Here is a 24,462-nt window from a genome sequence, read left to right on the forward strand (position 1 = left end):
ACTCGACCCCTTGGTACTGATGGTGTACTAGCACTTACAGATCGACCCTTAGGTGAGTTACAATTCCAGTCCATGGGAACTGATGGTGTGCTACCAGTTACAAATCGACTCCTACGTGCTGATGGTGTACTAGCTGTTGCAGCTCAACTCCTAGGTGCTGATGGTGTACTAGCAGTTACAGATCGACTCCAAGGAGCTGATTAACTCGACTCTTAGGTGCTGATGGTGTACTAGCAGTTACAGATCGACTCCAAGGAGCTGATTAGCTCGACTCGTAGGTGTTGATGGTGTACAAGCAGTTACAGGTCAACTCCAAGGAGCTGATTATCTAGACTGTGGGGAGCTGGTGGTGTGCTAGAGGTTACAGCTTGACTCTAGGAAGCTGATTATCCCGTCTACAAGGTACTGTCGTGAACTAGCAGTTAGAGACCCATATGAGTAGTATATGTCTCCAGGTCTGCAATGGAATAGGTGCTTGTATCAGTTTTCTTCCTTCTGTTACATCTCAATAGGAGTAGGCACAGGTGCTTGCATCAGTTTTCTTCCTTCTGTTACATCTCAACAGAAGTAGACAAAGGTGCTTGCATCAGTTTTCTTCCATCTAGGCACATGTGCTTGTATCAATTTTCTTCCATCAGTTCCATCTCAACAAGAGTAGGCACAGGTGCTTGTATTAGTTTTCTTCCTTCCGTTACATCTCAACAGGAGTAGGCACAGGTGCTTGTATTAGTTTTCTTCCTTCTGTTACATTTCAATAGCAGTAGGCATAGGTGCTTGTATGAGCCGTGTTCCATCTCACCATGATGGTGTCAATGACAGTCTGCAGAGTTAGCACAGGCCATGTACATAAATGACGTTGTTTCTCACCAGTGGCATGTTCTAAATGTACTTAAAATGTCTTGTGAATATGTTTTCAATATGTTTTCATGTTGCTGCTATTGTAAAATATAGTCACAGTTAGTATAATAAGCTTCCATTGTCAGATGAATGTTATCTGGAAATTAGTCACTTCCATTCATTAAAGAGCCTCTAACAGTGTAAATATTGAACAAATGTGTTCACTTATATTTTAACCTCCAACAATTTTCAACTTATGTTTATCTTTCAACAGTTGGATGATTCTTTGCTCTTTGTTCAAAGCCAGATGTAATTTTCAATGATTTGTACGCAAAATCAAAAAACACCCTCAAGTATCTACACATGCGCATAATGAGTGGCCCTTTGTTTACTACATGCCATTTTCAGCAATGCCCAGTATACTCCAGCAACATTCAGTATACCCCCTCAATGCCCTCTATACTCCAGCAGTGCCAAAAAACGGCAGCAGAGCCCAGCATACTCCAGAAATGTCCAGTATACTCCAGCAATACCCAACAGAGGGCAGCAATGTCAAGTATACTCCAACTAAGTCCAGTATACTCCAACTAAGTCCAGTATACTCCAGAAATGTCCAGTATTCTCCAGCAATGCCCAGTTCACTCCAGCAATGCCCAATATACTCAAGCAAAATTCAATATCCTCCAGCAATTATATGGAGTGAGACATTAAAAATGGGCTTCACATATTGTACTTATGTTGGCATTTGGACAAGGTCTTTGGGTCACAATGGAAATCTTTAACCGCTAGCCTGTCTAGGTCAGATACCAATTACAACATAGGTTACTAAAACTTATAGCTAAAATGGATAATGCATTTGCTTCGTCGGGCAGTTAATGACAGAGTAGTGTTTTATTTGAATGAGATACTATGAAACACAATCAGACACAATCAAACACACCTGGCTTTCTTTCACATGCGACACTTGTTGTTTCACAGTTTGATTAATTTATTTCTTCATATAACCTTAAAAAAATATCCTAACCCACATTCTCACACAAACATTTCTTTATCACTTTATCACACTGCCATGGTAACTGGTATAAAAATGAGTCAAAAGACTAACATGTTATCAACTGATGGCATCAGATACATCTTGAAAGGAGACATGTTGACACAAGTCCTCATCAAAGCCAACATGTCCATTGCAGAAATGAGTTTCTTCAGTGTCATGCCACTTGTCAATGGAGAACTCTGGGAAGAAGAACTGGATTTCACGAGCGGCAGTTTCAGGGGAATCTGAAGTACAAGAGCCACAGTTAAAACAAAAGGTCAAGGCTGAAGTGTCTTCTCTCATAGCACAGGGTTGAGGATTTTACAGCTGCTTCATTATATACAATGTGTCTTCTCAGTTGCCTGCCAAAATGGACGATTCTTAGTTAATCATTATATCTAACATACACAGATATCTGAATATTACAAGATATTATATAATTAAACAGAATAGAAGCAGTTTAGCATAATCATATGCAGTTTCACACACATACTGGATAAGCAAGTGAGAGTGAGTTTAGTTTTAGCAAAATTCAGTCAATATCATGGCGAGGGATTCTCACACAGTACCCATGTGGGGAATCGAAAGCAGCTTTTGGGCATGACAAGCGAACGCTAGGTTACCCACTAGGCTACCTTAACCAGCCTATATACTGGAAAACTATCAAACAATTAATACAGAGCTTTTTGTTATCCAGTAGAGAATCTTTAATGACCTACAACCACCATCAACAAACATTACCTCAGGCACCACTGTCAAACTAACATCAAATCCCAAACTACTAATGTTTTCAAAAACAGGTCTTCAATTCACAACACAAAGTTGGACACACTTGGCGAATAGGTTCAACATAAATACCACGGCCTAGAATTTCAAAGCTCCCTTAGTGCTAAGATAGTCATAAGTGCCCTACGTTAACATTGACTTACGACTATCTTAGTGCTATGATAGTCATAAGTGCCCTACGATAACACTGACTTAGGACTATCATAGCACTTAGATAGTCATAAGTGCCCTAAGATAACACTGTCTTACAACTGTCATAGTGCTAAGAGAGCTTTGAAAATCTTGGCTGAGGATTGTAAAGATAAGGGTGATTGTGTACAGCATTTAAATTTCAGAAACTGAAATCCTTGAATGCAATGATGTAGAAAGACAAGACTTTGCACATGGATCTTTTCAGTGAGTTGTTTTTTATCCTGCGGTCAGCAACATTCCAGGAATATGATGGCAGGGGATACCAGAAATGGGCTTCACACCATTGTGCCAGTGTGGAGAAAGGAACCAGGGTCTTTCGCGTGATAAGCAGATGCTGTAAGCATTAGACTACCCCAACATCCTGACAGGCATGTATCAAGGCACAAGGTGGACACAGTCGCTACCATGTGAACTCGCTTCCAAATTCCCTCCAGGCTCATTTGCTGATGTCTTGTGTGATGTTGTTAGGGACTGTGGATCATTACCAATCAAAGCACATTTTCTTTCCACTAATAACATTTCATTGCAGCAGTAAAAGATTAACCTTGTGTGTCGCCAGAGACCACATGATAAAGGGATGGCTTGCATATCTGGAAGCTAGCAAAAACTTGTGTTCACTTTAGGCATCTCTTTCATGTATTTTCATTGCAAATGTAAAATTTTGAATTATATATTTATCCACATGTATATCAATAATATTTTCAACACTGCATTAATTAGGTGCTAAAGCATATGGTCTCTGGTGTCACAATAACTTCTGCTTTCTAACATATTTTTACTTGTCATCTACTTTGAATATACATGGCAGTATGTACCAAAACACATGTGATTCCTCTCTAAACACTAACCATAAATGGAACAGGTGTAGGCATAAAAACCACACTGTACACAGTTCAGTATTAACTAACCATTAGTTTTTCACAGCTGATAGATAGCTGAAAATATTACTGTGTATTTACACCATGCATCAGGTTTAGTGTGACTCAAGGAGTATTTGATAGAATGACTGAATGTCAGTCACAAAAAATCCATAAGCACACTGTCCAAAGCTTTGTAGATTTTACTCCAACTTCAATAAATATGTATCAGTTATTACCAAACTGAAATAACAGAACAACTCCTTAGATATCTCACTGCTGTTATACTGCCTGTATACACTTCCTTTAAGGCTGTATGTGCCTATACATTTCTCAGAATTCCCATTATTGAATGTCCCTCTTGTGCTACCATTTCACTGACAGTATGGACTTTGTGTAACAAGAATGAGGGAATGCCAATCAAAGAAGACTGAGTTTGGATTTATGCCACTTTTAGCAATATCATGGTGGGGCAAATAATTCTTCAATTGCTAAAGTACCCCGGTACAGTGGCACTAGTAAAATCACTTGCCCTGATAATTTTTCCACTATACCAGCTGATCATTTAAATAAACAACATAATTAACAATGGAAAGTCAACTGGACACTGATACAGCGTGATATACAAATTTGCTTGCCCGACAGAAAAGCACTAGACTGGGATGTCGGGCAATGGGTTATTTCCAAGCCTGTGGTAGGGGACATAAGAAACAGGTTTCACACTTTGTACTCATGTGGTGAATAGAACTGGGGTCTTCAGTATGATGAACTAATGCTTAAACCACTGCCCCAACACACTGCACTAGTCAGTGCTGATCAATCATTTGTTTAATCAACATCTTGTACTGCTGAAGTTCACAGAAAGTCAGTTCCATTGTGGCATACTTAGGTCTTCACTCCCGTGGCACCCAGTGACGACATTCACAACTGTATGACTTGCCATCTGTGCTGTTTTCTCACCATTATGAAGTCACGATGCTCACACCTGTTCCACACCTGTCATTCATCAACGTGATCTAGATCTAACACTTCATGCTTATATTCTCACCAGATCCATGTGTGCAGTTCCGAGTATCTGTCAATCCAAACCGACCACGGATTGTTTCAGGAGCCTCGTGGATTGTCCTGATACAATACAAAAACAAATGTTACATTTCTGTGGTTGCATCTTGTGTAAATGTTTTCATTTGTTTTCTTTTCTTTCTGTTTTTGTTTGTTTGAGGCTTTTTTTATAGGGGGAGTGGCAAAAGATGTAGCACCATCGACTTAATGTCATGATTCAAGATACAGACAATCCTGGCATGGATACTGTCTTTGTGGTACCTTTTAACCAGTGTTCATATTAGAAGCAGAGATATATCTACGATTTCATTGAGTGCCCTAGCAAATTAGGAAAAATATCTCGATATTGTTTATAGTGGGGAGGTTTTCTTTAATGTCATTATTTTGATGAATTGTGAGGTGAATTTTCATTTAAACTGGGAATCTTTACCTAGATTTACTGCAGACTTGAGAATATCAGAGCCAAGTAGATAAATCCAAGCAATGACACTACCACAATCAGAATCTCAGGATATCAATCATTCAAGTGTCTGCTCCAGACTGTTCCTTCCAGACCTCTGTATATGGCAGGAATACTGTTGATACTGCTCTTAACAGCTACCAAACAACCAAGCCATTGTATATAGCAGAAACTCTGCTGATAGTGCTCTAAACAACAACCAACCAGCTAGCAGGAACACTGCTGATACTGCTCTAAACACACAATCAACAAATGTGCAGGAATACTGCTAATAGTGTACTAAACAACAACCAATCAACTAGCAGGAATACTGCTGGTAGTGCTCTAAACAACTACCAAACAACCAGGCAACTGTATATAGCAGGAATACTGCTGATAGTGTACTATACAACAACCAACCAACTAGCAGGAACACTGCTGGTAGTGCTCTAAACAACTACCAAAGTAGTATAGGGAATAGGGGTTTTGGCTCACTTTCAAGAAAAGTCTCTACAAAGCCTTATTTAGTAAATAAGACTTTGGTTGGGGCCTTAGCTCTTGCTACTATTACCCCTACTACTTAACGTGTGTTGGAGGTAACACTGTGCCGTACGGTACGATCAATAATTCTTCTCTTACAAACCCCCTACCCGGCCCATCCCTCAAGTAGTACAAGTTAGGTTCGTCGGCTTTCATATCCACTTTATCTATGTTGTAAGTTTTGACTGACCATATAGGATCGGTGGCCCGCTTACGGCTATCACCCTCGTGTTCCCCCGGCTGGTATAGATACCTCACTAGGGCCCTATCTGGATCCCACTTTTTAAAAAAAAAGTCTCTACAACTAAGGCTTTGGTTGGGCCGCTACTATTACCCCTACTACAAAAAAGTTGGCGGCCTATGTCACGTTTATATCGATGAAACAGTTTAACGTGAACCGCCTATGATCTCTTTGGTGTTCATAATAAAGGCTTGTTGGGCTTTTTGTATCCCCTGTTCTATGTACTTTTTTTTCTCGTCTTCGCTGATAGCAGACTTACGAGACTTGGACCGAATATCTTGTTTCATTCCGTTATATTTTGTGAGTTCAGAGAGGATTGAACGAAACTCCTCTTCTGAGATCTTACTATCAGAGAGTGCTGTGGAAATACGCTCACTCACTGTGTTGAGCTTTGCTTCGGCCAGAACCCTGATCTCGTCGTGTTTCAATGCCTTACGATGCAGTCTGATACTAACTTAAGCGCCAACCCTGCCAACCCTGCCACCCCAGCTGTTATTTCAATACCTAGCACTATAGGTGCGGCCACGATGGTAGCTAACAACCCAACACCTGCCGCCCCTAGTCCCATGCTGGTTGCCATAAGGGTAGTGTCAGCCCCGTCCACGATATTGAAAGCTCTATTATACTTTTTACATAGTGCTTTCCGCGTGTCACGGTCTTGTTCTCGTTGACGTTTCACATCACATAACTGCCTCAAGCGGAACCCATCTACGGTTTCCAGCGTCTTCGCTACTTCCTCTACGACTGGGTACAGACCCATCCTATAATGTATATTTTGAAAGATATTTTAATTGGGTTTCAGTTAAAAATCTATCAATGAATTTGAAGTCTACAAGTTCTAGACTACTAGTCAGGGCAATAGGTGAGAGGCTAATAGAATTTCCTGTTGTAATAGAAACCCCACGGAGGCTTATTAAGTGGTTTATAGGACCCGTGGTATCCCGTTGTATAACAATACGACAATATTGGTCTATGTAAGACCAGCGTATTGACACCCCGGGTAAAATTTGGTGTACTATTGGGGAGGTTCCATGGAATAAAGACGTAAAGAAGACTTCTATGATGAGGGTGAAAGGGGAGGATATTCTATCAAGATTACTGCTAAAGGTTAATTTATTGTTTGGATAAGCACTTAACCCCTTTTTTTCGTAACCAGTAGATGCTATGTGTACTAATGTATTCTCCGGAATGAAATCCCCGGCCCAGATACCGTTGTTCTTAATCTTAGAGACAACCCCATTATTTAATGTGATATAAGGTGAGGTGAATGTTAAGTTGATCAGCCATTTGGGCTCTTTTAAATCTGGTAACGGCACCCGTCTGTACACGTTGTCTTTGAAGTGCAGGATGTATAATTCATCTTCCTCACCAGGCTGATCGAATCCCTCCGTATCTCCTAGGTCGTTAAGCGTAGTGTTGGGACGATGACTGGTCATTATTATACTATTACGATATAATTTCCAACTGTTTTTTTGATAATAATTCAGGAGTTAACTTCATACCCATGAAGTGTATGTTGTCAGGCAGGAAGATCTTGGTTAGTGATATCTTGTTTTCCACGATCACGTTGACCCCCTCCATACTGGTGTCGGCTCCAACACCCACCCGCACGTAAACGTTGCAAACTTGATACTGGTGTCGTTTCACCCACCCGAGTTTGATCCCCTTCACGATCTCGACATCATTCCCCGATGGTTCCCCTAGGTAGACTTTGATGATCAGTGTTGAGTTTGCCGGTAGACTCTCTAGTATCTTAACCACGCCTTCGAATTCAGACACCAACTGCAATGTCACGTTTTGTATGGTCAGTTTACTCGATAGCATGTGGGCTGCCATAGTGTTGACTGGGCTGACGACTACGCTACGTCTCTGAGTTGGGACGTAAGCCACGAGCAGGGTTCCATTGTTCACGACTTTGTTTAGGTGGTTGTCTTTGTTATCAGTAAACACGTAAGGGGAGACGAGTCTAATATTGAGAAACCAGTCGTTATCGGGTAACAACACCCACTTGTCATCTTCGGTGAAGACGAGCATATATGGCTTGTTTCGGGCGACGGTAGTGCTCTCAACATCGTCTAAGTCGAACAGTTTACCCCCGAACGATGGGTATATTATCCAGTTATTACCGGTGTTGACAAGGGCGTACTTAGTGTTGACTGTTGCTCTTGTGGTATCTACTATATCACTTAGGGTTCCACCGGAGGGGATTTCAACGCGTTTGTAAATGTTGTTTTTCAGTTGCAAGGCGTACGATTTACCATCTACTCCGGGAGCGTCGAAACCGCGCGTGTCTCCGAGGTCGGAGAGCCCGATATTGACGCATTTTTTCACTCCGGGCCCTTGTGCGCTGGTCATTTTACATGAAGCGTTAAGCTGAGGTATCCTATATTTACAGGATTATGATTTATATCTAACACCGATATTATCAGCTCAGATATGTTGCCCTGGGTTAATCTCTTATACTGCCGTGGTGAAAACGACTCGGTTCTACCGTCGTTGTATTTCTCAGTTTTCACCGGCACTGCTCTCAGTATAGTGGAAGGGTGACCTCCTTGAATGTTGTACGTTGTGCTCACCTGACCGAGATGAATGTACAGCTCTCGGTACGGTACTAGGTCGGGTAACTTCGTGCCTGTGACGGTTGTTGTTGGTTTTATCTCGTCAGGAGACATACCGAGTATCCTCGCTAATGGTCGGCCGAGCCTCAAGGAGGTTCTTCCGTTGTTGATTAACACCACTGTGCCGTTTGAGTCGTTCATCTTGAGTTCGGCTCCCAGGGGTTTGAAGACCTCGTCGTTTAGGGAGCACACGCTGTAGTAGCCGTCAGTTATCTGACTGCGAGTTCCACTGACGAACAGCTTATTGTTGCTGGCGTTGATGTTAGTCCATTGCGGTAGGTAGGTGATATCGCAGAGTGCGACTTCGAGTTGACCTGACGTGTTATCGATCGCGTGCGTCAGCTGAACGGCCTCACCGCTCGTTATTCCTGGAAGTGTTATGTACATATTATAATATATGAATTATATATTATAATATGGATTTAGCAAACTTGAAAATCGTGGTGAATGCAGATGGTACGGGGTTTAAAACAACCTTTATTGATATCTTTGAAAACTATATCGTGTCCGTTAATAACGCGCAGGCGGTGGTAAACTGGAATCAAAACCCAATGCAGTTTTGGCAGAACCAACTCAACTTTGCTGTCTGGTGTGCGACGACAGGGTCGGGTGTGACACCAGACTACGGTATAGACGAACTGAGTAAGGCGGTTATTTTGTTTCATATTTATTATCAAACGAGACGAATATTGAAGGAAATAAAGGCTCCTCTTCCCCAAGATATAGGGTGGAGTATGACGAATAACGGCTATGATAGACGCGCTTATGAACGTATTTGTGGGGAGTTTGAGATTCCAACGAATAAAGACTTTCGCCTTCCTGGTGTGAACCATGGTCTCGGTATAGTTCTCGTGTACTTCTACAGGTCCGGAACATATAGGGCCGGTTCTAAAGATGGTTCATACAACCCAAGCAAACATACATTTACAGGCCCCACAACGAATGAAAAGGTCCATGCCAGCTGTATAAAGCAAATCAATCCTGATGCAGCCACAGCCTGGACTAAAATGATCTCAAAAACATCGAAAGAATTCACTCGTGCTGGTACAATACGCTTGAACGACTCGATTCGAACGTACGTGTGGGCGCTGTTGGGTGCGCAGTCGATGACGCGTTCCAACATCCTAGGTAAGGGAACTGCTTACGACGCTCAGACACAGTTCGTTGCCAACGTTGATGATGCTATCAATGCTCCAGTTGATATCCCGCGGGCCATCGACCGTTACCAAAACGTGTTAGAATACGCCAGATCGAAAGTCAATTACGTGTTTGGCGTGGGGCTGTACATGGCTCCGAGTGATATGCAACTGAGAGTAAAAAAAGTGGTGGGTTATAACAACAAAATAGTCATAGCCACGGCGGGTCAAAAGTTGGGTATCAACCCCGATATTAACGCCCCCTATATACCACACATCCCACCACGTGAAACGGGTATAGTTGCGCCGCCCCCGGAGCCTAAAGTTCAACCAACACCACAGGAGGTGGCCCCCCATATTCAGGCCTCCTATCAGCAGCATATTGATAATAAAACAGCCCTGGTGGTTGGTGGGGTAGCTTTGGGACTTATTTGGTTAAAGATTTCTTAGCCGCTACGTACACCAGACCCGCCACGGCGACGATGGCTGCCCACATGTTTTGACTGAGCCACATGGCAGTTTTAGCCAGAGCGCCCAACAACCACGAGACAATGCTACCCAGGATGCCGGGAAGGGCTTCGGCGGCTTTACCAGCCAGTTTAGCTAGGCCTTCCCCGAGTTTTTTTATCCAGTCTTTAATACCACCACCTGTGGGAGTTCCCCCGCCGCCAGGTGTGGGGGGTGTGGGGGTTCCCCCCACCAGTGACACCACCAGGGTTGATATGATGAAACCCAATGCAGTCAGAATGCTGGCGATGGTGATCCCTTGCTCCCGGAACAATATCCGAATCCTGTTGGCTAAAGTTGTATCCTCGTTCAGTATTCTATCGATTGTTTCCCGAATACGACTGATCTGGGATCGAAGCTGTTCACGATTCGAGGAAGCGGATTCCAATCGTGTACGTCTCTCGTCTTCTAAATCGCGTAGTCGTTCATTGATACGACGCTTCATATCATCGTTTTCAGTTTCGTTGAGTTTGGTTTTTTCCCTAGCGATGTGCTCGTCGATTTCGTTCAGTTTCCCCATGTTGTTCACGAGTTCTCCACGCACGCGTTTCACGGCTTCGTCTAAGCCGCGCAGTTCCCTTACCGGAAAGTCAAACCCCGGTAACGGTTTGTCCCAGTAGGTGCTCAACAGTTTTTCTATGCTGTCCGAGGCTTCTGTAGCACGCTGTGGTGTCATTTCATCTCTAGTGGTGAGGTGGGATCTGGTAGCTTGTAGATCTTCAACAACGGCCTTAGGTATTGCACCAACGTAATCATGCATGTTTAGATGTTCACGGATAAATTCGACACCATGGCGTCTGGCTAGAGTTGACAAGGCCAGTGGTTTTTTATTGCGCTTGTTAACGAGGTCAACCTCTGGTTTAGACTTAAGGCATAGAACACCCTTTGTATCAATAAAAAAATTATCAAGGTATCGGCCCTGTGGTTCAACGTAGTATTTATCACTTCTTAAACTTTCGTAATAATCATTTACCGTTGTTTCCAAAAGTTCTTGGTTCAATGGTGAACTAGTAAATGAGGTCTCCTGCTCATCAGATGCCTGGGCACTAGCGCCCGGCATCTCCGTCATATCTATGTCTTCATCCATTAGTATTTAAATATATTTTATTTATATATAACAATGTACGGCAGAAAATTAGATCCTTTCAGAAGATTGAGAGAGCCATTAGGCGTCAGAGCCGTGCGTCAGTCGGTGACCATCACCAACAATCCCAGCAAGATAGACCAGAATCAAACTCTGCTGGTTAGATTTCCAAACCTTGGTGAGAATGACCTCATTGTACCAGGCACTGTTCGACTGGCGTTCAATATCACGTTGACCTCCGACAACGACAAACGCGAGCTAGTGCGGAACGTGGGTCGAGCTATCATCAAGAAAACGACCGTCAAGATCAGCGGTAACGAGGTGCTGAGTATCGACGACAGCGACGTGTTTCACTGCTACGGGGATCTCTGGAAAAGCGAGGGAGAACGAGTCAATGATGTGTACCAGGGTATCAGCAAATCAACCCGGTCGCGCATAGGGTATGCCTTCACGCCAGACCAGCTAGACAAGCTATCGGACGGTGAAAAGGCCATCGCTCGAGCATACGGGAATCGATTCTGTGTGCCGCTCGACTTCGAGTTGCTCACGGGACACGCGCCGTTTTACCAGGCCGCGCTGGGTGATAGGCTCGAATACGAGCTCACGTTTAACGACTATAGCAAAGTAGTGCGTACGCCGAACGGTGATGAGGCCAGTTATGCCATAGACAACATCTCTCTGGAGTTCGACATGGTCACTAGCCCGGAGCTGGCCAGGCAGGTTCGAAGCCAGTACTCTGGGAAGATGGCTATCCTGTACGATCGCGTACTGAGGCATAGATCAGTCGTGCGAGATAAGAGCGACACTGTGTGGAATATCAACCTGAACGTGCCGGCGCGATCAAAGGTATCCTGGTCGTCCCCGTGGAGGATTACGAGCCAGGATTACGCGTGTCGATTACGAAGTTTTTCAACCCCGAGATTGAAAAGGTGGAAGTGACCATCGAGGGCGTGCCCAACCAGCTGTTCAGTCATGGTATGAGACCACACCAGCAGTGGGATGAGATAAAAAAGCTACCAGTGGGGGATTATATAACAAAGGACCTGGACCTCGGCTCCGTGCAGATCGGTGAATACCTGACCACCAAGTACGCCCTATGGTTGGACATGCGATCCACGGATGATGATAAACTGCACGGTAGCGGGCGCCGTATAGATAACGGCAGCGAAGGGATAACCATCCAGATTACTAAGAAGGCTCAACCCGCTGGTAAGCTGAAATTATATCTGTACGTTATTATGGACGCGCAACTTAATATAGACAATGGGAGATTCGTGCAAGCCATCTACTGATGGGGGGTACCCCCCCACACCCCCCAACAATAAACAGTCCCCACTGCCCCACACCCCCCGGGGGTACCCCCAACTGCCTACTGACCCACACTGCGCCATAGTGTGCGGGAAGACTGGCTGTGGGAAGACCGTTTTCGTCTTGGATATGTTGGAGGGTTACTACAAGGATGTGTTCGATAACATCGTTATCATGTGCCCTACTCTGAGCATGAATAAAACGTACGCGCGACCTTGGGTGATGACGGACCCGGACGTACACAAAATCGACCCTGGAACACGCCTGCAGGACTGGTTGAAAGCTCTTCACGCGAAATTTTAAGGAGAAACGACTGCAGCGCTAATCGCGAGATAACAAAAAAGAGAGACATGCTATCGTACCTGGCCTTCTCCGGCCGGCATGCAAATCACAGCGTCTGGGTGCTAACGCAGAAGTTCAACTCGGTGTTGAAAGACCTCAGGGAGCAGACGCGATGGGTGGCCTTATTTCACTGCAAGGACAGGGATTCGTTTGAGGAGTGTTTGAGAGAGAACGATGTGATGAGCAAATTAGAACGGGAACGGGTGAAGAAACAGCTCGCTGAAACTAAACACGCTAAGCTCGTGCTCAAGACCGACCAACCAGTAGCATATATAGTATGCTAAGCAAAGCTAAGCAAAGCTAAGCTAAAGCTAAGCAAAGCTAAGCAAAGCTAAGCATATAGCTATGATATTTGAAGTATTTGTCGTGTGCAACTTAACCTTCATTTCTCTGTGTTTTGTCTGCATCGGGTATTATATAGTTAAAACTAAATCTTACTTGTTATATTATAAGATGGAGTGTGAGGAATTGCTCGAACAGTTGGGGGTCTCCCCCACGCCGCCGGCAGGCCCCACTGGGGGTGTGGGGGATTCCCCCAAGCGAGAGAAACTGGTGGCGTTGGCTGTTGGTGGCAAAGCCAAACATTACTTTGGAGACTACACTCCGGATAAAATTCACAAAATGTCAGCCGAAGAAATCGATAAGCTGTACGCTAGATACGAGTCCCGGCTCGGAGCAGAAATGACAAAGACAATAGGATCGGCTATGACCCAGATATACACCGGTATTGTGTCATACTTCCTTCCCATTCCACCAGAGCGCCGACTTTACCTGTGGGAAGACCTAGATAAAGACCCTTTTATCGAACACGCCGTGAGTTCTATCAGCTGCGGGCTGTACCACAAATATGGTATGTTGTTGGCTCCAGTGACGGCGGTGATTATCACGGCAAAACATTGTCAATTTGAGAGAAAGAATAATAATAATAGTATAGATGGATGCTGCACAGGAAACCCCAGTGGAAACAGTGATGGAGGAGACCCCACCCCCAACAGTGAGTCCCGAGGTGACGGTAGAGACCCCTTCAGTGGGGGTACCCCCAACAGTAACCAGGCAGAAGAATCCTAAGAGAGTAGCTGCCGGTAAAAAACGGTGGTGTAACCAACATAAAGTGGCCAACCCCCGACTGTTGTTGGTTGTAGGCGTAACTGCTGCCTTGGCTATCTCGTGGTTATACGTGGGGGTACCCTCCCACAGTGAGCCACCACCCAACAGTGAGCCCCCCACCCCCACGGTAGACCCGCATATCATGTTATAATTTTAATATTTTATATCATATACATAATGTCTGAGGGGAAAACGTTCGTCAACGACGCATACCACGCCACAGTGGTCGCCAGTCTAGCCGTAGGGTACGCTCGGTTGACTAAAATGGTGCTTAAACAACCAACTATCAAGCTAGATTTCAACCTGCAGGATATGGGTATGCTTATAATGAACCTTGGTATGGCGATGGCCACAAAAGACATCCTAGTAAAACAAGGAATAATACCTGATAATATAATGAAATAAATATAGGATGGCCACGATAGCTATGATGGTCGGTGGGGCGTTAGTGAATGCCCTGGCATTTTCCGGGAGTAATTTCCTCTTCTCGAAACTACGAGATGACCACGCGGCTGAAATACAGGAAGAAAGGAAGCGGCACGATCTCGCTACTGAGAAATTACAAAGAGCACAGGCCGAGTACGCTAAAAAACGTCTCCAGAGGATCGATTTTATTAACGAACAACTCCAGCGTGAAAACCATGCCGTTCAAACATTCAACGATGTCGATGAAGCAATGAAAGAATACTACCTACTAACTGGTAAACAATTGGAACCGCTCAATAAACCCACACTCGCTCAGTACTACACACCATCCAAGGGTCAAATGAATCGTGAACTGGGCTTCATAGTGTTGGGTATAGCAGCTACTGCGTTGGTTGCAAAGCAATTAAATTAAAATACCCATATAAGTAAACATGAGACCCGCTCCATACCGATGCGAATACATACTTATGGGGAAGACCGAGGCCTGTGGTAGGAAATGCAGGAATCAGGGGTTCTGTTGTTTCCATATGGGAAGTCCTAACTACACGTGTTCTGTGTGTGGTATCGGGGTTAAAGGACACTACTGTCTATGTAAAGCTCACGGAGCGAACGTAGTCAGACATCAACTCATCTACGAGAATAAAAAAGGCTACATAAAAGAACGTAGGCGACTGCTCAAGATAGACTCCAGTGCGTGAAAACAGCCACTTAAGGGTTACCTCCCTTTACTGTGAACCAATTAGACATTGGTTCTCTTAGGTGTAAACACTATGACTACTGTGCGCGAGCTCAAGCGGGTCGCAAAACAGAGAGGTGTGATCGGGTATTCTCGAATGCGGAAGCCAGCATTGTTGAGATTACTAGGTTTAGAAGCCCCTCCTACGGTAACACAATTAAAAGCTCAAGCAAAACAGCTTGGATACACGGGTTATTCAAACCTGGGGAGAGCCGGGTTAACCGCATTGTTATCACATGCCCCCGTAGCACGTCCCACTGTAAAACAACTGAAAGCCGAGGCACACGATTTGGGTTTAGGCGGGTATTCCCGTATGAGAAAACCACAGCTTGTAGAATTATTACGACAGAATAGAGCTATTGACCTACAGTTCGTGCGCACTGAGCGCGCTGTAGGCAACTATTTGAGAGGTTGGCGCATGCACGTTGATAGAAACATAGACATTACAGATATCAAGCCTCTGATAGCTGATAAGGTCAACCAGGAACTAAATAACCTAGGAAGTATCAAGTTTCAGATCACAGTGAAAATGTCGCTCGATAAGCAGGTTGGGGGCCCCACAGGGGCCACTGAGTATGTTCAGTCTTACTTCCGAGGTAAACAAGAGGTCGTCACACATACAGAGACCATTGACGCATCAATCGATACCAGTTTTCAGCAGATACGAGAATACCTAGAACGCTACACACACTTGGGGTCCGGGTGGGCTGTAGATAAAATCGATAATGTCTATCTAGACATAGCTAACTACGTGCCGTTCAGAGGCGGATCATACCTAGCCTTGCCCCCCTACTATAGGAACAAACATGCCATAGTAAACGTTAAGAATAGAGGAAACGATTGCCTGAGGTTAGCTATCAGGTCAGCCTTATTTCCAGCTGGCGCTAATTCAGATAGGCTTTCTAGCTATCCCCAAGATGATGGGCTCAATTGGGATGGTATAGATGAACCCACCCCCATATCCCAGATCACTAAAGTAGAAAAACAGAATAATCTGGCTATAAATGTCTTTGGGCACGAAGGTAACACAACAATAGTACACAGGGTCAGCCCGGTGAAGGATCGCCAAGTTATCAATATATTCATGATCCAGCGAGGTGACAAGTATCACTACACATGGATAAAACACTTTAGCAGGCTGTTGTATGACCAATCAGCATACAAAGGAAAGACCCACTTCTGTGAACGATGTCTACATGGCTTCACCCGAGCTGATTTATTAGAATCCCACCGGGATGATTGTCAAGGTGTGGGGCAGACGGCCATACGAGTCGACATGCCTAAGGAAGGTGATAATATCCTAAAATTCTGTAACCACAAGAACCAAATGTCTGTGCCTTATATCATATACGCCGACTTCGAAGCCTTAGTTGTGGGTGGGGATTCCCCCAGTGGTGCCACCGGCACCTTTACCCACAAAACACAAGAGCATAAAGCCTGTTCGTTTGGATACATTGTCGTCCGTTGTGACGGGGAAACGAAAGCTCCGGTAGTGTATAGGGGCCCTGACGCGGCTGAAAGGTTTCTAAAGTGTTTGCAGGAGGAAGAAAAAATTATTAGGAATGCATTGTATAGAATCGCTCCCATGCGTATGACCCGAGTCGACAGGCTAGCTCACGCTAGTAGCACTAACTGTCACGTGTGTGACTCACCACTTAACGGTGATTCGGTGAGAGATCACTGCCACATAACTGGTAAGTATAGAGGCGCCGCTCACAGCGCGTGCAACCTCAAGCTTAAAATCAACCCTAAGACAATAAACATCCCCGTTGTCTTTCACAACTTGAGAGGGTACGACTCACACTTGATCATGCAGGCCATCGCGAAAATCGATGGTAATATAACGTGCATCCCCAACAACATGGAGAGATACATCTCCTTCAGCTTAAATGGACTTAGGTTCATTGACTCGTTTCAGTTCCTCCTGTCGTCACTCGACAGTCTGGTCAAGGCCAACAATACCTTCCCTATCACCGATCGATACACAGATGCCGAGACTAGACCCCTGCTTATGAGGAAGGGTGTGTACCCCTATGAGTACATGGATAGTTGGGCCAAGTTCACCGAGACCAGACTACCCCCTATTGACTGCTTTTATAGTAAGCTGAATGAGGCGTCCGTCTCACGAGATGATTACTCGCACGCGACTAACGTATGGAATAAACTGGGTTGTAAGAACCTGGGTGATTATCACGACCTGTACTTGAGGACAGATGTACTGCTGTTAGCCGACGTGTTTGAGACGTTTAGGCGGACGTGTTTCAAGCAGTATAAACTCGACCCCGCATGGTATTACACCAGCCCAGGTCTGTCGTGGGACGCCTTGCTTAAAAAGACCGGAGTTAATTTGGAATTGCTCACAGATTACGACATGCACCTATTCATTGAGAAAGGCTTGCGAGGTGGGATTTCCATGGCATCCAAACGATACGCGAAAGCAAATAATCAATACGTGAAAGGTTACGATCCTAACAAGCCAACCAATCACATTCTCTACCTCGACGCAAACAACCTGTACGGCTGGGCCATGAGCCAGTATCTACCTACAGGGGGATTCGAATGGGTACCCCACGTTGATGTTATGGGGGTTGCACCAGATTCGAACAAAGGGTATATCCTCGAGGTTGCCTTAGAGTATACCAAGGAATTACACACATCACACAACAGCTACCCCCTGGCCCCCGAACGTATGAGGGTTAACCCAGACTGGATGTCTGAGTACCAACATAACTTGTTAGGTGGGCGTGTGACAGACGTTGAAAAACTCGTTCCTAACTTAATGAATAAGACCAAGTACATCGTTCACTATCGCAACCTACAGCTGTACCTGTCGTTGGGTATGAGGCTGACTAAAATACACAGGGTGCTCATGTTCGACCAGAGTCCATGGATGGAGCCCTACATCAGAATGAACACAGACCTACGAAAAAAGCCACCAGTGATTTTGAGAAAAATCTCTACAAGCTCATGAACAACTCGGTGTTTGGTAAGACTATGGAGAACCTGAGGAAACGCGTGACCGTGAAGCTGGTTCGGTCGAGTGAGGAAGACAAGCTCAGGAGATTGATAGCCAGTCCGGCATTCAACCGTAGTAAGATATTCACAGACAACCTGGTTGCCTTACACATGAAGAAAAGCCACATAAAATTCAACCGGCCTGTTTACGTGGGGATGAGCATCCTCGATTTATCCAAACACCTGATGTACGACTTTTACTACAACGAGCTCAAGAAACAGTACGGTGACAGGTGTGAAGTGCTGTACACTGACACGGATTCCCTGCTGATGGAGATTCGAACCGAGGACGTGTACGAGGACATGAAAAAACACCTCGATTTATACGACACCAGCGACTACCCTAAGACCCATGCCATACACAGTACGGTAAATAAAAAGGTCCTAGGTAAGATGAAGGACGAGTGTGCTGGCACGCCCATAGCCGAGTACATAGGTTTGAGACCTAAGATGTACTCCATACTGAAAGCCGACAATAGTGAGATCCGGAAGGCTAAGGGGGTTAAGAAGTATGTGGTGAAACAACACATCAAACACGCCAGATTCAAGGAAGCCCTGTTCAAGACCCGTACCTTTAGGCATAAAATGAACACACTTAGAAGTGATGGACATAAGATATACGGACTGACTATAAACAAGACGTCCCTGTCGCCTATGGACACTAAACGTTGGATAGCTATTGATGGGATAAACACATACGCGTATGGACATGAAAAAATTTGAGGCTATTTACTACAGCCCGCGTGGGTACTGGAAAGGAGCTAGCGCAGTAGATAAGCTAGCTAAAATAGCGCGAGTACCCCCGGAGGAAGCCAAAGCGTGGTTTGAAAAACAAGCCCTGTGGCAGATCTATTTGCCGGCACCACGCTACGTGCCTAGAAGGAGGTTCGGTATTAACATACCTAATAGCGTTCACCAGGCAGACCTACTGTTCCTACCCCACGACAAGAGGTACAAGTATACCTTAACCGTAGTGGACGTAGCCAGTCGTTACAAGGAAGCCGAACCCTTGACCACGAAAGATTCGGCCCAGGTAGCCAGAGGATTCCAACGCATATACAAACGCAGTCCGCTGACGTGGCCAACAGAGCTGCAAGTTGACCCCGGACGGGAGTTCATGGGTGCCGTGTCACAACTGCTAGCCAAACACGATACAAAGGTCAGGCGTGGCACGGCCGGAGCCCATCGCAGCCAAGCCATAGTTGAGAGATTTAATAGGACTTTGGCTGAGCGCTTGTTCGGCTATCAGTATGCTAGGGAGATGGCCACCCCTGGAAAACGATCGACTGAATGGGTCACGAGGTTACCCAAGGTGGTGTCGGCAATCAACCATGAAGTCACCCGTCTCACCGGTAAGAAACCGGCAGACGCTATCAAACTAAAATCAATAGTTGCAGAGTCGGCCGCTCCATTGCGTGGGAAGGAGAAACAGATACCAGATAGGGCCCTAGTGAGGTATCTATACCAGCCGGGGGAACACGAGGGTGATAGCCGTAAGCGGGCCACCGATCCTATATGGTCAGTCAAAACTTACAACATAGATAAAGTGGATATGAAAGCCGACGAACCTAACTTGTACTACTTGAGGGATGGGCCGGGTAGGGGGTTTGTAAGAGAAGAATTATTGATCGTACCGTACGGCACAGTGTTACCTCCAACACACGTTAAGTAGTAGGGGTAATAGTAGCAAGAGCTAAGGCCCCAACCAAAGTCTTATTTACTAAATAAGGCTTTGTAGAGACTTTTCTTGAAAGTGAGCCAAAACCCCTATTCCCTATACTACTACCAAACAACCAGGCAACTGTATATAGCAGGAATACTGCTGATAGTGTACTATACAACAACCAACCAACTAGCAGGAACACTGCTGATAGTGCTGTAAACACACAACCAACCAACGTGCAGGAATACTGCTGATAGTGTACTATACAACAACCAACCAACTAGCAGGAACACTGCTGATACTGCTCTCAACAACAAAACACTGCTGTCTCTTACTTCAGTACTTTAGTTGGACCCATGATTCTCCTCCACTCAGGAATGGCATTTTCTCTGGCTAGTATGTGTGTCCATATCGGCCCGCTGCAAGTAAACAGATATGTCCATGTGAAAAGTTAGCTTTTAATAAAAAGTGTATGACTTTTCCGATAGCCAACCAATCAAGAGACTTGATTCAAATGATGCCAACTGAGGTTCTACCATGGTGCAACTGAACTTATCAGATTCCAGTATTCTAGTTCATTAGTCTAGTTCATTGACTGGAGGATTGATATGCATCACACATGTGAACCAACAAGTCAAGAGACCTGATTCAAGTGATGCCAACTGGCACCAAGTCCAATCCCCCATTAAACGCTCAGTCCAACATAGTCAGCCTTTTCACCCATGCAAATAATCCAAAACATTAACAATCTATCTCTGAACTTGTATCTTTGCAAAAGTTATGGAAACACAGCATTTTGACATTTTTGTTAAAAAATTACCTGCTCATAAAGGACACAAGACGGTTGAGAAAGAACTTTCCTGAAACACAATATCAAAATTCTTGAAACATTTACCTGTAAATGAATGAATGTAAACATGAATATTCATAGTTTGGTGGACAATTCATAGTTTTGTGGACAATTCTTTGTTTTGTGGACAATTCATAGTTCACAAAATTCAAGAAATTCAAGACTAAACGCAAAGACTGAAAGTAATTTCTACAGCTTTTTGCAGTGCATCATGAATAAGAGTCAGAAGCCGTGTGTACCAAAAGTAGCTTAGTTTAGTTTAGTTTTATGCTTCATTCAACAGTGTTTAGACTATATTGCTCAGTAAATAATCAAGTCTGTACCAGGCAATCCACTGATCAGCAATATGAGCACTGATCAATGAAATTGTGATACAATGACACATGTCAACTAAGTCTGTGACCCTGACCACTCGGTCCCATTAGTCGTCTCATACGACAAGCATGAGTTACTGAAGATCAATTCTACCCGCACGTTCACAGGTCTCAAGCAAATAATTCAGTCTGGGCCAGGCAGAAAACAGAAGTACACATCCATGCCACTGGGCATGATGACAACCAATCAGCCAAACCTGGGAATGACAACCGTATGGAGAAGGGCTGACTAACAGATTGATAATCATTAATACGTAAAATTATTTATGATTATTGACATGAAAATTGTGTTCAGGATAATATCAAACATAAGCGTTTGTGACAGAGTTAAGTTTTAATTTACTCTCACTATACACCAAGTTAGATTTTTATTCATGGGCTGCTTACATTATGTTCAGGTCACAATTTGGTCAGCAACCCATGTACAAACGTCACCATTCACATGATGAGAAATATTTTCATTGTTTCAGACTTCTTTGGGGGCAGTTTTGCTCAAAGACACTTCAACGACTATTTGTCGACAATCAAGATTTAGTTAGGAATTATGGACTTCTGTAAAGTATACCAACAGCCAGGCCTAGTAGTCAGTGTCACATTGTCTTTTGACTAGGAATATAGTGTTTAGAAAGGTCACCAATGAATCTTGTTTGTTTAAGTAATGTACTCGCCATCATGCTCCTTGTAAAATTCCTTTGCTCTTGTTGGTGTTAAGATGAGCTTCTTTGATCTCACAAAGAAAAATTCTTGCTGCAATATTATTGAATGGATTTCCTACAACAAAACACATCTGGTAATCATGTCACAGTCATGTTTCAAATACACAAACTAAACTTTATTGCTGTGTTTTTCAAAATCTTGTCTTGGGTAAATTTACATCCTACTGAACAGTTAGTCATTTACATCAAAGTGAGTGAGTATGGTTTTATGCTGTATTTAAGCAATATTCAAACAATATCACAGTGAGGAACATCTGGAATGGGCTTCAAGCATTGAGTCCAAGTGGGGAATCAAACCCAGGCCTCTGGCATGACAACCAAATGCCTTAACCACAAGGCTTCCCCACCACTCCCTTTGTATCAATGCATATGAGGGGGCAAAAGTTAAAGAAATGGTAATATACATGTTCACTACTTTGTGAGAATCCACAAACAAGCGGATGCATGCCATGCAAAGAATTATAAAACAGATGATATTTTGGTTGTGAACCAACACATAGAATCTGGTCAAGGGGAAACAACTCTTCATGGCAAGGCGCAGTATCATACACCACTAAGCCTCATATTCCTCACTGATGCTCGGTGCAGTAGCTACACTACGAATTTAAGAAAGAATAATGAAAAGATGCAGTTAATGTCACATCTTCTCTGTCAGGTTGTTTCACTGGATAAAGACTAGAAGCTGTATACACCTGCCACAGACACATATAAATAACCATCTCGTGTTTAATGGATTGTCTGCACAGTCTGGTGAATAAGGACAAATACTAGGATTGTATATGGTGTGGAAGTACTGAAAAAATAAACAAGATTATCATAAACAACAGCAATAAGAAATGGAAACTACAGGTAAAAAATATTACCTCAAACCATAGCATGATGAATAATGGCATTCTAATTAGACATGTATGGCTTGTTTATTGTGTTTGAACATACAGTAGAACACAGATATAACGAACTCCAAGGGACCAAGGGATTTAGTTCGCCATATCCGTTGTTCGTTGTTCACGTTTGACCGCCATATTGGCTTATAGAGATGAAGAGACACGTATATACATGGGCTACATATTTTTATTCTTGTACATTGACATTAAAATTCTGATTTCATTGTTCAAATACATTATCTAGAACATGTTTAACAATCACAACAATTTCAGCAATATAACACTTAACTGCGTTTAACATAGTACCCAATGTTTTTACTTCTCGCTCCTTGAAACCATTTGTAGAGCGCATCTTTCACATCTTGGTGATTTGCAGTTCGTAACTTCTTGCGGGCGGGGCCGAAATCACTAGGGACACATTTTGCCAGTATCGAGTCGCGATTCTTAATAATGGAACTGAGTGTTGATTTCGGAATGCCAAAGTCGAGAGCGATGTTTGTCTTCGATCTTACTCCTGATTCTACAGCCTGGATTATCTGAAGCTTTGTGTCAAAGGTGATAGCTCTACGCTTGCCTGCCATAGCGACGAGAGCGAACTGAAGATCTGTGTATCAGTCAAGCTTTTAAACACGATGTGTTTCTTTTGTTAATTAATTAATGACTATCAAACAATGTTGATTCACCGCCAACGAGGTTAAACAATGTTGATTCACCACCAACGAGGTTAAACAATGTTGATTCACCGCCCACAAGGTTGATGTATACCGCTAAGTCGCTGAGTTGACACTGAGCTGACAATGAGTGAGTTCGCTACTCATGTCGTTAATTGGGCTTGGGGTCAGGAAATCAGTACGCTATAACCGTTAATTCACTACTCACGAGTTCGTTATTCACGTATAATTTTAATGATATTGTAAAGGGACCATTGACAGGACTTTTAAATTTGTTCGCTATATCCGTTTATTCACTATATCCATGTTCGCTATATCCATGTTCTACTGTATGTTTCACAAAAAGAAAGTAACTATGGATTTGAAACAATTATGATGGTCTAAAGTATACCTAGACACTACCAAGCAAAGGCTGGGGCCAACTGTCTTTATATTTTCACCTCCAATAACAGTCATTGGTCAGCAGTATATATACTCAAGAACATAAGCACTTGTGAAAAGTCAGGCACATTTAAATGCAACGTGTGCCCTGACCCTAGGAACTGTTAAGGGCAAAGATAGTAAAGATGAAATAACGAGGATGATGAAACTTTGAAACTATGGTTAAACTTTTAAAGGGGGTCCAGAAAAATATGAAACACAGGGCAAAGTTTGCCAAGGAAATTGGGGATTGTAGAGTTAGGTTACGTAAAATAACGAGAAGGCTGGGAACCGTCTCAAATGACTGCTGACAGCTGTTTGTGCACTACATTTAAATGGGACAAACAGATCAACCTTGAGAATGTGAGGATGAGCTACAACGTCGGGTTTCAGAATAGCTAGTGTGAGTTCCAGTTTTCTCAGGGCCCGCATCATACGTTGTTTACAACTCGTTGTTATTTTTGTTCCTCAAACAGCATCAGAAGAATACTGTCATCGCCTTTCCTTCTTCTCCACCTATCGTAAATACCTCTTTCCTGCTTACTCGCGTGAAACCCGGAAGTGATTTACTCGCCTTTTCCCTACAAGGACTACTTTCATGGTTTCACGCGGAATAAT

The 24,462-nt window shown here is 43.8% G+C and overlaps 1 protein-coding gene across 2 annotated transcripts; it reads right to left on the bottom strand.

Moving 5' to 3' along the window:
• Positions 1-1,210: 1,210 nt before the first annotated feature.
• Positions 1,211-24,412, bottom strand: LOC137291634 (nucleoside diphosphate kinase 6-like). Of its 2 annotated transcripts, none has more exons than XM_067823044.1 (6): positions 24,199-24,412; positions 21,822-21,924; positions 20,750-20,789; positions 20,265-20,348; positions 4,754-4,830; positions 1,211-2,115 (listed from the first exon to the last, which is right to left on the bottom strand). In XM_067823044.1, the coding sequence occupies exons 1-6, from the start codon at positions 24,277-24,279 to the stop codon at positions 1,949-1,951; spliced, it is 552 nt and encodes a 183-aa protein (XP_067679145.1). In that variant the 5' UTR covers positions 24,280-24,412; the 3' UTR covers positions 1,211-1,948. The 2 variants fall into 2 exon arrangements, with proteins under 2 accessions (XP_067679145.1, XP_067679146.1); XM_067823045.1 differs by having other exon boundaries at positions 21,822-21,900; positions 24,199-24,379.
• Positions 24,413-24,462: the final 50 nt, after the last annotated feature.

This window comes from Haliotis asinina, chromosome 7 (genome assembly GCF_037392515.1).
Source record: "Haliotis asinina isolate JCU_RB_2024 chromosome 7, JCU_Hal_asi_v2, whole genome shotgun sequence".
Taxonomy (NCBI): domain Eukaryota; kingdom Metazoa; phylum Mollusca; class Gastropoda; order Lepetellida; family Haliotidae; genus Haliotis; species Haliotis asinina.

What these genes read in the sequence shown, in the direction of transcription:
- LOC137291634 (XM_067823044.1), bottom strand. Translation starts at nt 24,279, where the DNA reads ATGATGCGGGCCCTGAGAAAACTGGAACTCACACTAGCTATTCTGAAA. An exon ending in CTTGTGTCCTTTATGAGCAG is followed by an intron (nt 20,349 to 20,749) that starts GTAATTTTTTAA and finishes GTTTACTTGCAG; the next exon opens with CGGGCCGATATGGACACACA. An exon ending in GGTCCAACTAAAGTACTGAA is followed by an intron (nt 4,831 to 20,264) that starts GTAAGAGACAGC and finishes GTATTGTATCAG; the next exon opens with GACAATCCACGAGGCTCCTG.